The following is a 13,937-nucleotide window of genomic DNA, read 5'->3' on the forward strand; positions in this document are numbered from 1 at the left end:
CTTTTTAAATTTTTTAGAAGAGTTTATTGACTTATTTTAGGGAGCGATCAAGAGCACGAGTGACGGGAGGACAGAGGAAGAGAGAATCTCAAGCAGACTCCCTCTGAGTTTGGAACCTGGTTGGGGGTGGGCTTTGATCTTACAACCGTGAGATCATGACCTGAGCCAAAATCAAGAGTCAGACACTCAGCGAGCGGACTGAGCCATCCAGGTGCCCCGAAACTTTTGTAATTAAAAAAAAAATGTTTACTATTGAATGTTTATAGTTGATGTACAATGACATACTAGTTTCGGGCACATAACATGATTCAGTAATTCTATGCAAACTCTTTAGTCCATCTCTGAGATTGTTCTTTTGTATGCATGTATTGTTGAATGGGGGGGGGCATTTTGTCAGCCCTGAGTCATTGCTTTTGCAGTTGTAGCACAGGATAACCTTCATTTTTCCTCTGCTTCTGTTCAGTTCCTTGCCTTCTACTCTTACTTACCCTCTGTTGTGAGTCTATTCTTCTGTTCTGCTTTCTAGAATGTCCCCTACCTATCATCCTTGTGCTTATCTTTTTAATGTTTTACTATATGACTTTTCTCAACAGTCATTTTATTATCTGCTTACATTCTCCCTAGTTGGTTATCTTCTCAACTAGCTACTCACATGGTCTGTGGTTTTTCATTGTCCTTTTGTACTCTTAAAAGCTAGTATCATTCTGGTCTGCTTATTGAAACAGAATCACTGTAGTTCTTAGAGAATCCATTGGATTTCTGCAACATGGTAGCATGTGCAACTGTGAGGTGAGTTCTGGTCTGTAGTTGAGAAATTCTGGGATCACCCTTGGTTGGCACTATTCATGCTGGAGTACCTACATGACATACTGTGGTGGCCAGGCCAGTATGTTCTGGCCCCAGTGTACTCTAGATTAGATCTGTGCTTCTTGCTTGTCTGATACGTCCTGTGGAATTTTGGAATTGGGCATTTACTCCTTCATTAGCCCCGGACTAGACACATAAATAGCCCTCTTATTGTGTTTACCAGACTATATTTGGTTTTACTGTCTGTCTTTCACACCATACTGCAAGTTGCAGAGAGGAAGGACCTTCCTCCTCTTCTCTATTATTCTTTACATATTTCCTCATACAGTGCCTGGGATGCTGGTAGGCCCTCAGTAAATGTCCAAATGAGTGTATATTTCTAAATGAGGTAAGAATACCTGGAAAAAGAAAATAATTGGGTTAGTCCAGGAAGAGATAGTATTCAAACCATAGAATAGATAGTCATGGTCCTGAGTCTACCAAAATGTGGATATTGGAACTATGTTCTTACTTTGCACGGCACCATGGTACCTGGGTTACAAAGCATGAGGATGTTTTTCATTAACACAGTGCAGTTCAAAACAAGAACTGCCTGTAGTATTTTTTTGCTTAAATGTTCAGATTTTAGATTTTGATCGAGCTTTATGAATACCTATATGTTTACATCATGGAAGAACTGGTATTTAGTTCTACAAAGTTTAATTTCTTATTTGCCCCTGATTAGTAACTTGGACCCTGTTGAAGTTTAAAAGTGATGTTAATATTTTGGAAAAAGGTATAGGGGAAATGAGTTTTCAATTTGAGCTAAACAGATAAACTTGGATAAAGGAAATGAAATATCTCTAAAAATTTTTGGAGTTTTAGGGCAGCTAGGTGCTTAGTTGGTTGGGCAACTGCCTTCGCCTCAGGTCATAATCCTAGAGTCCCAAGATTGAGTCCTGAGTTGGGCTCCCTGCTCAGCAGGAAGTCTGCTTCTTCCTCTGACCTCCCCCCTTCATGCTCTCTCTCTCAAATAAATAAATAAATAAAATCTTAAAATTTTTTTTTCCAGAATTTTAGAGGTGACATAATTCAGAATAAAATTTCCCTAGACATACTGGAGGCTATAGAGTTCTGAGAGGAAAAGAGAGTTGACAAGGACTTTATAAATAAACCTGGAACTGATCATATTACAAATGGGAATTCACCTGATTTCCCTTTGCATTATTCAGTCAATAGGGTGAATGGCAGTGTAGCACACACGTATTGCATTAAGCTCAGATCTGTGGGAAACAAAAATACAGTTGTGGAAAAGAAGAGCGGTTCAGTTGTGAGTCTGTGTAGTTTGCCCACCTAGCTCTTCCTCTGACCTTGTTTACCCTTGCCTTCAACGGTTGGTGGTGAGTCAACAAAGCACCCAGCACAAGCGGGCACACGTTACAAACAAGCCAGCCCCTGTGCTCTCCGCGTTTCTGCCAACACTAGAACCAGACTCTTTAGTTTTCTCACTGTTGTATTATTTGGTGCATACATTCAAATAAGGTATTGTGAAGTTCTAATTTTTTTCTTTGTTTTAAGGTATGATGAGTGGGTGAAGGCTGACAGGATAATCTGGCCTTTGGACAAAGGTGGACCAAAGAAAAAACAGAAGAAAAAAGCAAAAGTATGTATATAGAGTCATATCCTTTATGATAAATATAGGTATTATTTATATTGTACTGTTTTTTATAAATCTTGTTTTCTCATTATGATAATCCTCTTGATTCTTTTAAGGTAGTTGTGATTTTCTCTCTTATAACCCAGAACCTAAAAGAACAAAAATGTAAACACATTATCACACTGTTTCAGGAAAGATAAAAACCAGGGACCCCTTAGGGTATAGGCTTCAAACTCAAATGTCTATAGGAGCTATACAGAAAAAGGGTAAAGCAGGGTTGATAGTGACAAAAAAGAGGACACTTTTCTCACCAAGGGAAGGTGGAACTCACCAGTCTCCTGTGGGATACAGATTCAGGGTTGCCAGATTTTAGGATTTTTTTAAGTCACTGTCTTGAAAGCTAATACGAGATTTTAAAACACATACCTACTGGCTAGTTGTACTCAAAACCACACCCTCGATTTTCAGCCTTTGCTGTAGAGATTCACCTAGTGTTTTGTCTGTTTAATGTAGATATCTTTCTGGTGCTCAGGGAGTAGTAAGGAATGAGGTAGGGAAGGTGCTGAGTAGTTGTGCATCTCTCTAATGCATGGACTCTGGCTTTCACAATGTAATTGCAGTGTTGCAAACTGTAGACTATCATATTCATATAAATACAAACTGTGTTAGAAAACAACTTGCTTTTAATGTTTCTATAAGCACAAATTAAGAGTTGACATATAAAATATGTAATCTTTCTGAGTTATGATCCTCCTTGGAGAAATAGAATGTTTATTTTTTCTAAGGCACTGGCCCTTTTCATACATTTTGTTGTTGTTACCCAGAATAAAGAGGACAGCGAAAAGGATGAAAAGAGGGAAGAGGAGAGGCAGAAGTCAAAACGAGGACGACCTCCTTTAAAATCTACACTTTCATCGAACATGCCGTATGGTTTGTCTAAGACTCCAAACAGTGAAGGAAAATCAGGTACCAGAAGTGCTCGCAGCAATATGCCAGACAGCTCACCTCTGTCAAATGGAATGGAAGGTGCTCGATATTGAGGATCGTTGATTTTAAAAAATCAATAATATAAACAATAAAACTTCACTTGTGTGTGAGATTCATAGGAGGTCATCTAAGTTTTTAATCTCATATAATTTACACTACAAAATTTGACTTGAAGAAAATATTTTAGTATATCATGTTTATTTAAAATTTAGTGGTTTTATTTTAATTTGGGAATATTTTTCTTATTCTTGTAGGAATATTCTAATTTTATTTTATTTTTTAAGATTTTATTTATTTATTTGACAGAGACAGAGAGAGAAGGAATACAAGGAGGGGGAGTGGGAGAGGGAGAAGCAGGCTTCCTGCTCAGCAGGGAGCCCGATGCAGGGTTTGATCCCAGGGCTCTGGGATCATGATCCGAGCCGAAGGAAGACACTTAACGACTGAGCCACCCAGGTGCCCCAGAATATTCTGTTTTAAAAGAAGATGGGTTGACAAGTCATGCATCCTACTCTGTGCTGCACTGTCTTTCAGACGTGCATCAGTGTTTCTCATAACTCAGTGCTGTTCACCTAGGATATTTCAACAAAACTGAGACCAGAGTTTTCAAAAAGCACAAACTAATGCAATATAGGCATTCTGTGATGAGTATAGGTGAATATATCCTATTTTGTTTTTAACTTTACCCCCACCTTTCTTCCTTTGTGTGCTTTCCCATGTAAATTAAAATGTTAAATAGTGGTCTTATATGAAATTTTCCCTCCCTTCAAGAAAAAAGGTATTCTGAACTACGAGATTGCCATTTGTCCATATAGAGTTTGTGTGTAAAATAGAGAAGGGTATGCTCATACTTCCTTACTGCCATCTGCTGCGAAGTTGTCATAATACACAAATGCTAGATACCCACAAAGCGTAAGGTGTCCTTTGATAGCATGCTCTTGTGCAGTGTACAAACTACAAAACTATATACATAGTAGTCTTAGTCTTGCTCAACTCCTAGATGAAACTTCTTTTTTTAACAGGAGAACAAATGGATTCTAAACTTTGAATATGATAAAATCACAAAACCTTATACCTTTTCACTTAAAAAAATACATTTAGGTTTGCCTTTTTGAACTTGTTTACAATATGATCACCATGTGAGCAGAATTTTTATGTTTTATAGTTTCTTACAGCCTAATTTATTATTTTTAAAAATAATTTACTATAAAATAAGTATATTTTATAGCTCCTTACAGCCCTTATTATTTTAAAAAATTCTTTAACTTAATGAGAATGATTTCTTTTGCAAGAAGGTAGCTTGACTAGGGGCACCTGGGTGGCTCAGTTAGTTAAGTGTCTGTCTTCGGCTCAGGTCATGATCCTGGGTCAGGGTCTTGGGATCCAGCCCTGTGTTGGGCTCTCTGCTCAGCAGGGAGCCTACTTCTTCCTCTGCCTGCTGCTCCCCCACTTGTGCTTTCTATCTCTTTCTCTCTAATAAATATAATAAAATCTTTTAAAAAGTTGGCTTGCCTATACTTTTATGTCTTTTAATCAGAACATTTAAAATTTTGGGAATTCAAATTGCTCATTTTGTACATCTCCTCTTTTCAGAATTATGTTAAATAATTCTTTCTAGGGACACAAAATGCCCATCACATTTATTAATCAGTACCTATTAGACCTCAGATCAAACCACATAATGTATTAACTTAATATAATTTCAGTACTAGTCCTTTGATTTTTCTTTTTCTTTTTTTTTAATTTAACATTTATTTATTTATTTTAGAGAGTCAGTACAGGGGTGAGGGGCAGAGGGAGAGAGAGAATCCTAAGCAGAATCCCTGCTGAGTGTTGAGCCTGATGTGGGGCTCAGTCTCATGACCCCCAGATGATGATCTGAGCCAAAACCAAGAGTGGCATGCTCAACCAACTAAGCCACTCAGGTGCCCCAGTCCTTTGATTATTCTAAGGATTAACATAGCCTAAACGTGATACTAGTGAAAAATGCAAAATAGTTCTTTTATAAAATTGAGATAGTAATATTTTCAATGTGTTGTATTTTTTACATGGAGTTTAATTTGAAGTACCCGCATTTAGGGCACAAATAAATGTATGATCAGAAATTTTTACAGGGATGTACTCAGATACACATGATTAATAGTTTTGTTTGGGTGGTAGAATTTTTATTCTAAAGTTACATTGGTAATTAAGATAGAAACCTTTGTAATATAATATTTCCTTTTGCAGACTCTTGCTCATCGGATAGTGAAACAGAAGACCTTTTAGAAAAGAATTTGATGAATGAAGATCTTTCTCCTGAGGGTAAAGAACTAGAAAAAAGTGAAAATTTAAATGATGATAAAGTAGATGAAGAAAATCCAAAGATTGCTGCACATATATTAAAAGAAAATGAAAGGACACAAATGCAGCCTTTAGAAACACTGAAGTTAGAAGTTGGAGAGAATGAACAAATAGTACAGATTTTTGGAAGTAAAGTGGAACACATAGAAGAAGTTAAGAAAGAGGCTGAAAAATCTCCTAAGGGAAAGGGAAGACGAAGCAAGACAAAAGACCTTTCTTTAGAAATTATAAAAATTTCATCATTTAGCCAGGATGAAGCTGGAAGTGAGCCTCATATAGAAACTCAGAGTCTAGAATTTTCTTCATTAGACAATAAAAACTTCTCTTCTACTACCGAAGATGAAACCGACCAATGTGCAAAAGAAAAAAAGTTGAAACGGAAAATACTGGGACAGTCATCACCAGAGAAAAAAATACGAATTGAGAATGGAATGGAAATGACAAACAGCTTATGTCAAGAAAAGACCAGTGACTGTGTTGCATCTGAGGGAATGAAAAACTTAAATTTTGAGCAACACTGTGAAATAGAAAATGAAGGAATGCCATCATTAATTGCAGAGTCGAACCAACGCATGCAAGAACTGACTAGTGACAAATTTGACAGTCCCGCTGAAGAAACTGTAAATACCCCACGGAAAGAAGAAGAGGATGCAATGCCTCTGATTGGGCCTGAGACTCTGGTTTGCCACGAAGTCGATCTGGATGATTTGGATGAGAAGGATAAGACCGGTATTGAAGATGCAGTAGTTGAAAGCTCTGAGTCCAGCTCTCTTGTTTCTATCCCACCTGCCCTTCCCCCTGTAGTACAGCATAACTTCTCAGTAGCTTCACCACTTACTCTCAGTCAAGATGAGTCTCGAAGCATAAAAAGTGAGAGTGACATAACCATTGAAGTTGACAGCATTGCTGAAGAATCTCAAGAAGGTCTCTGTGAGAGGGAATCAGCGAATGGGTTTGAAGCCAGTGTTGCCTCTGGTACCTGTAGTATAATTGTTCAAGAAAGAGAAAACAGAGAGAAGGGTAAGGACTTTCTAGGGAGAATATCAGCCTTTATGATCAACCCCAAAATTAGTAAGAGTTTTAGGAGCTCTTGAGCAGTCAAGTTCCCTCCCTCCCTCCCTCTTATTTGTGCTTTCCTTTCTACCTCCCCCTCTCCTTTCCCCTGCCTTAAAAAAAAAAAAAAAAAAAAGTATATATAGAAATTTATTTGGAGTAGACAGGTGAATAATTACAGCTGCTCTTGCCTGGCCGTGGCTCCAGAGAGGGGTACCAACTGCGGTAGTGGGAGTTATGGCAGGACAGGCGTTTAGAAAGTTTCTTCCCCTTTCTGACTGAGTTGTAGTTGAAACGAGTGTAGCTGAAACTGTAACCAAAGGAGGCATTATGCTTCCAGAAAACTCTGATGGAGAAGTATTGCAAGCAATAGTAATAGTTGTTGGATCGGGCTCTAAAGGAAAGGGTAGAGAGATTGAACCAGTTAGTGTGAAAGTTGGAGATAAAGTTCTTCTCCCAGAATATGGAGGCTCAAAGTCATTCTAGATGACAAGGATTATTTTTTATTTGGAGATGGTGACGTTCTCAGAAAGCACGTAGACTTAATAAATCATTATTGAAATGGCATCATGGGAAGCTGCCCATTCCACTGAGTTGTGGAATCTTTAATCATGTAAATAATTTCCATGTCTCTTTAATAATAAACTAATGGTATCCAAAATGATATATATTTTTTTCAATTGTCTCTTTCCCCTTACTTCAGGTCAGAAAAGGCCAAGTGATGGAAATAGCGGATTATTGGCAAAAAAACAAAAGCGTACCCCAAAGCGAACAAGTGCTGTAGCCAAAAGTGAAAAGAATGGAACAGGTTGGTGCTTTCCAATACTGGCTTTAGCATAGTGTTAATATTTTCAGCATTTTGTTGGTTCGATCATTTGTGTCAATTTAAAAATAAATTTGGTTTAGGGGCATCTGGCTGGCTTACTTGGTAGAGTACGTGACTCTTACTCTTAGAGTTGTGAGTTCAAGCCCCACATTGGGGGTGGAATTTACTTAATTAAAAAAAAAATTTTTTTTAAAAATGTTTGGTTTATTATATTCTGGAAATAGCAATTTTTCCACTGTTTTTTTTTTTTAAAGTTTTTTTTTTTTTTTTTTTATTTGACAGAGAGAGATCACAAGTAGACAGAGAGGCAGGCAGAGAGAGGGAAGGAAGCAGGCTCCCCGCTGAGCAGAGAGCCCGATGCAGGACTCGATCCCAGGACCCTGAGATCACGACCTGAGCCGAAGGCAGCGGCTTAACCCACTGAGCCACCCAGGCGCCCTTTCCACTGGTTTTTAATCTGAAGGGGCTTGTCAGTTTTATTTGGAGCTGGGATAGCTGATTTGTTTTTATGCTCATTTCATTTGTATTTCTTTTTTTTTTTTTTTTTTTTAATTTTATTTATTTATTTGAGAGAGAATGAGTGAGAGAGAGCATGAGATAGGAGAAGGTCAGAGGGAGAAGCAGACTCCCCAAGGAGCTGGGAGCCTGATGTGGGACTCGATCCTGGAAGTCCGGGATCATGACCTGAGCCTAAGGCAGTCGCTCAACCAACTGAGCCACCCAGGCGCCCTCATTTGTATTTCTTATGTAAAGTGGTTTAATACTGAGGAACGTATATGAGAATCTTGAATAATAGGAAAGTAATATTTGTTCTAGTGGTAAAAGCAGATTAAGTTTATATTTCTGAATGGAATGGTTTACTTGAATCTAGAAAAGCTGATTTCTAAATAGTATCATGGTATTTTTAAAACAAGAAGATAGTAAGATTCTTACAGAAACAAACAAGAAAGTAAATCAGTATGAATAGCATACATGAGAAAGACTTCTGTGTGGAATAAAACTAGGTTGTGGAATATAGCAGAAATAAACATGGTTGATTTTGACAAAGTCTTATCTCCAAAACATGCCTTCATACAAGGCTGAAAAGAAAATTCTAGGTTACAGTAGATACATATCCTATGGAGGGAGCATATAGTTTATATAAGATAAAAGGTTATGGGGCACTTGGGTGGTTCAGTGGGTTAAAGCCTCTGCCTTTGGCTCAGGTCATGATCCCAGGGTCCTGGGATCGAGCCCCGCATCAGTCTCTCTGCTCAGCAGGGAGCCTGCTTCCTCCTCTCTCTCTCTCTCTCTCTGCCTGCCTCTCTGCCTACTTGTAATCTCTGCCTGTCAAATAAATAAATAAATAAATAATCTTAAAAAAAAAAAAAGATAAAAGGTTATTTCAGAGGAAAACTTTTGAACCGTATTTGAAGTTCTTAGAGCCACATGTGGCTAGTGGCTGGACAATACAGATACAGAGTACAGAGGAGGAGTGATGGGAAATGAGAATGGAGAGTCAGCAGGAATTACACAGGGCAACTTAATAACGTCATAGTGCCTGGCAGATAGGTTTGTCAGACGATCAAAGTGAACACCACCAGTAATGGGACTGATGGGAATCACGTACTACCTGACAGGATGCAACAGGAACACAGGAGCACATCTGTGACATTCCTGCAAAGAGGCATTACCTGAATATAACCATCAGGAACCACCAACAAATTCCAATTGAAGGGTCGTCTATAAAATAACTGATCTGTAATTTTAGAAATTGCAAAGGTCATGAAAGTCAAGGAAAGAGGAACTGTTGCAGATTTAAAGGAGGCTTATGAGACATGACAATTAAAAGCAGCATATGATTCTTGCCCGGATCCTATTGCTACAAAAGACATGATTGGGTCAAGTAGAGAAGCTTGTACAGGATCTGAGAATTAGATGTTAATATGTTTGTGTTCATTTCCTGATTTTGATTGTTGTATTATGGTTCTCTAAGTGTGTGGTGGTTTTAAAAATGTACCTACAAATCTGTTGATATTCTCCCCTTCAAGAGACAAAGCCTAATTCCCTTCCCTTGAGTGTGGGCTAAATGAAGTGGTAGAATATGACTTCAGAGACTAGGTCATAAAAGGCACCGCAGATTCCTCCTTGCTCACCCTTGGGTCCCTTGGTCTGAGGAAAGTTAGTTGTCAAGTCCTGAGGACACAGTAGTCTATGGGGAGGTCCACATGGTGAACTGAGCACATCCTGTCAACAGCAAGCAAGGAGCTGACGCCTCCTGCCAAAAGCCACATGAGTGAACCATCTTGGAAACATAGTCTTCAACTGCAGTGAAGTCTTCCGAGACCACAGCTTCAGCTAAAGGCTTGACTGCAACATCGCAGGATTCTCTGAGCCAGACTACACAGCCAAGCTTCTCCCAGATCCCAGATATTGTGAGATATCTGGGATATCCAGATATCCCAGAGATAACCATTTGTAGTTTTAAACTGTTAAGTTTGGGGCCAGTTTGCAGGTAACTAATACGAGAAGAATGTTCTTATTTGTAGGAAAGAAGCACTGAAGTACTCAAGTATGGCTGAGTAACTTAAACTTCAAATGGGTCAGAAAAACATTCTTTTGGTAACTGATCTTACAAGTTTTTTGTAAGTTTAAGGATTGTCTAAAAAGTTAAAAAGATTAAAAAGAAAGGAGATCATCAGTTTTACTTTTGGGATTTCTTATTTGTCAAGAAGAAATGAATTTAAGAGATGGAATCAGTGGGACTCAGTTATTATTAGTTACATATGAGGGACCTGCTGATGACCATATGGAACACAGGAGAAGCAGCAGGTTTTTGGAAGAGTAATTTAGAGAATGTTGAATTAGGGGTACCCAGTATTAGGGAAGTAGGGGTCTGGAGCTTAGAAGAGTCTGTTTTTAGAAGATGGTATGTGAAGGATTGCAAGATGATGAAATTGCCATGGGAGAGTTGTAAAATGAAAAGAAAAAGAACCAAAAATATAATTCAGTGGGCTGTCTTTATATGGGCATTGATCAGAGACAAATGCAAGTCACTAAACGCTAGTGGGTTTGAATGAGAAAGTTTTGAATTCTATAGGATATGTAATATGATTAAAATACATTCAATGAATTTGGTGAATTATAAATGTTGGGACCCTAACAAGAGCATGGGAATGTGATTAGAAGATGTGGAAATCAGGATAACAAAGAATTTCTTTCAAGAAATTCGACTTTAAAGAGAAGGAAAGAGGTGCCAGCTAAAAGGGGAAGTTCTCCTTCTGTTCCCTCCCTCTCTCAGGGTGGGAAGGATGTAAGCATGTTGGTAGACTGGGAAAAGAAGCTGAAGATAAAAGAAGAGGGATAGTTGATGTTGGGCTATTTTAGAGGAGCTGTGAGTGGATGGTTTTAAGAGTACAGCTGAAGAGATTAGTCTTCAAAAGCATTCTCCTCTTTCTGAGCCCCCCCAAAAGTTAATAAAGACAGATGCATGTAGAGGAGAGGCTGGGAAATTGAGTACGTAACATTCAACTTTGCTTTTTCAGTAGAAGGCAAGGTTGGCTTTTGAGAGTAGGAAGGAAGTTGGGTATGAGAAGATTGGGGGAAAAAAAAAGTAAAACTGAGAGAATTCTAATTTGTTATGAAGTGAAAAGCAAAAGCATATCTAAGTACAAATCTGGTGAGGAGTGACAGAGTTGCAAATGATTATCTGATCACATTTTATTATATGTATGTTAAAGGAAGTATATATACATCAAATATTTTTTGTGCTTTTTCATTTATGCAATTTGGGTAGCTTTATGTCTTGTTTTAAACATAAATGGGGCAATACTGTACATATTGTTTTATAACTTTGCTTTTTTATTTAACAGTATATATTGGCTATTTTGCCATTTTTGTTCTTATAAACTTTAGCTCATTCTTTTTAACTTCGAAGTATTCAGTAGTATACTTGACCTTTGAACAGGCGTTTAAATTGTGCAGATACACTTAAACAGATTTTTTTAGAGTTCTGTTAATGTATTTCATGTTCCTTATGATTTTCTAACATTTTCTTTCTGTAGCTTACTTTATTAGTTTATTATTATTATTATTTATAATTATTAATTTGTTAATATACTGTATAATGTTGTATATAACTTATACACTCTGTGTTAATCGATTTATGGTATCAGTAAGGCTTCCGATCAGCAATAGGCTGTTAGCAATTAAGATTTTGGGGAGTCAGAAGTAAATGCAGATTTTTGAGTGCATGAGGGATCAGTGCCCCTAACCCCAACGTTGTTCAAAAATCAAGTGTATATAATTTTTAACCTTTTTCCCATTGGTTGGCATTTAGATTTCCATTTCTTTATTGTTAAGAAATTTGTGCATTTGTACACTTATTTCTGTAGGATACAGACCCAGTATAATTGCTGGGTCTGCTGCATTTTGATATTTGATATTTTTCATTTATAATCTCTGAATCCATGTTTTCTTATTCTAGGACAAAGTAGTGATAGTGAAGATCTTCCTGTCCTGGACAATTCAAGTAAATGTACACCAGTAAAGCATCTTAGTGTGTCGAAGCCACAGAAGCTTGCACGATCTCCTGCAAGAATTTCCCCTCACATCAAAGATGGAGAAAAGGATAAACACAGGGAAAAACACCCGAATTCATCCCCTAGAACATATAAATGGAGCTTTCAACTCAGTAAGAAGCTTTAGAAAACCTGAATGTATTTTGTAAAAGTGATATTTACCTTAAAATGTCAAAATAACAAACAGTGGCTACCAGATCCATTTATGTAGGTTTCCAAATATTGTTTTATCAGTAATTACCACTTACCATCTTAAACATAAATCAATGCCTTTTCATAATAATAAGCTGATAAATATTAGAGAAAGATCTCCAGTAATGAAATAAGATGTGTGTTTGTATAATCAATGAAACTGAAATACCCTATTATTGACAACTGAAAATAACCAATGAATGAAAAAATCATTGCTACAAAGAAACTACTTGGATGAATAACTACAATTACAGATCAGGGTTGCTGTGTGTTGATGTTTTCTTGTGTTTATCTGATTATTTAAGTAATACATCATTAAGTAATACATATTTGGCATAGAAAATTTGGGATTTATACAGAAACCTTATTCATGAATTTAATTACTGTCATCCCTGCTTATAGAGCCTTATTTAGTTAATAACGGAAAGTTTTAATAAACTAAAGCTTTTGATGATTTAGAGGTTGAGTTTTGATAGAACTGCCATCTTCTTTCCTCAGATAATTATTTTAAAAACCAAATTAACCTTTTTTCTCCTTTTAGATGAATTAGATAATATGAACAGTACAGAGCGAATCTCTTTTCTCCAAGAAAAATTACAAGAAATCAGAAAATATTACATGTCTTTGAAATCTGAAGTTGCAACCATAGACAGGAGGAGGAAAAGATTAAAAAAGAAAGACAGAGAAGGTAATTTGATTAGAGTTTTTCTTCCCTTGTTTTTCAAATATATGCTGTCATTTTAGAAGATTTACCTTAGTTACTCTTTGGCTATAATACACATTTATTTATTGTTGTTTTTAGATCCTAGTTCTATCTTCTTTGTGATATTATTGACATGAGTGCATCAACAGCTGAATTCATCAGGATGAGACTATTGAAAAGGACTGTGAACTATTTTACAAAATGTGTGATTTTATTAAATTGTGGTGGGTTCCCAAGAAGAGTTAGTTACTCCCTCTGAAATTCACTCTTTGCTCAACAAATACTTAATTGGCTACCTCTTACTAGTTACTATATTTGTTATTATGAGGTTCACCAAAATTAGTGGGCATGTGGGTTATCCTCAGAGAGATAATCTTTTTACGATCATAAATTATTTCCTAAGGAAGGAAGTCAACAGAAGTTGAAATTGTTCGGCTCAACATTAATGTGTTCACACTATGTGCCAGGCTCTCTTCGAGGTGGTGAAAGCACAGAGATGAATGAGATACAGACTTTGATTTCAAAGATCTTAATTTCTAGCAGAAAGGGTATGTGATGAGGGCATCAAGAGTTAAATCACCAAGTACAGGAGTTGGTGAAAGGAGCGATCACTTTGGATTAATCATGGAGAGAGAGTACTGTCTGACTTAGACCTTAAAACTCTGTAGGACTGACTTATTACACATAGATAGGTTCACACACATCTACCCCGTCTGCAAGCCCCACTAAAAGAGCAGTAAAAAAATGAAAAGCCCTGTACCCACAAGAACCAGATAATGGGATAGCGGACCACAGTAGACCTAGAAATGTCAACGGTTTCTCTCTTGGAAG

The 13,937-nt window shown here is 37.1% G+C and overlaps 1 protein-coding gene, 1 long non-coding RNA gene and 1 pseudogene across 8 annotated transcripts in view; 2 read left to right on the top strand and 1 right to left on the bottom strand.

Annotated features, from left to right (window-relative positions):
- Positions 1-13,937, top strand: part of ARID4A (AT-rich interaction domain 4A) — a 65,529-nt gene that overhangs the window by 46,749 nt on the left and 4,843 nt on the right. For 5 of the 7 annotated variants that reach the window (XM_047736291.1, XM_047736296.1, XM_047736292.1 and 2 more), the window contains exons 18-23: positions 2,365-2,449; positions 3,268-3,469; positions 5,660-6,793; positions 7,530-7,634; positions 12,118-12,324; positions 12,945-13,091. In XM_047736291.1, coding sequence (XP_047592247.1) covers positions 2,365-2,449; positions 3,268-3,469; positions 5,660-6,793; positions 7,530-7,634; positions 12,118-12,324; positions 12,945-13,091 — 1,880 coding nt within the window. The remainder of the gene's footprint in view (positions 1-2,364; positions 2,450-3,267; positions 3,470-5,659; positions 6,794-7,529; positions 7,635-12,117; positions 12,325-12,944; positions 13,092-13,937) is intronic. The other 2 variants (XM_047736297.1, XM_047736298.1) reach the window with 1 other exon arrangement.
- Positions 1,884-13,937, bottom strand: part of LOC125104073 (uncharacterized) — a 30,396-nt gene continuing 18,342 nt past the window's right edge. Inside the window, exon 4 of the long non-coding RNA XR_007128582.1 lies at positions 1,884-2,592. This is a non-coding gene — a long non-coding RNA (uncharacterized LOC125104073). The remainder of the gene's footprint in view (positions 2,593-13,937) is intronic.
- On the top strand, positions 6,804-7,567 carry LOC125104071 (10 kDa heat shock protein, mitochondrial-like; annotated as a pseudogene).

The sequence above is a fragment of the Lutra lutra genome, chromosome 7 (assembly GCF_902655055.1).
Source record: "Lutra lutra chromosome 7, mLutLut1.2, whole genome shotgun sequence".
NCBI lineage: Eukaryota > Metazoa > Chordata > Mammalia > Carnivora > Mustelidae > Lutra > Lutra lutra.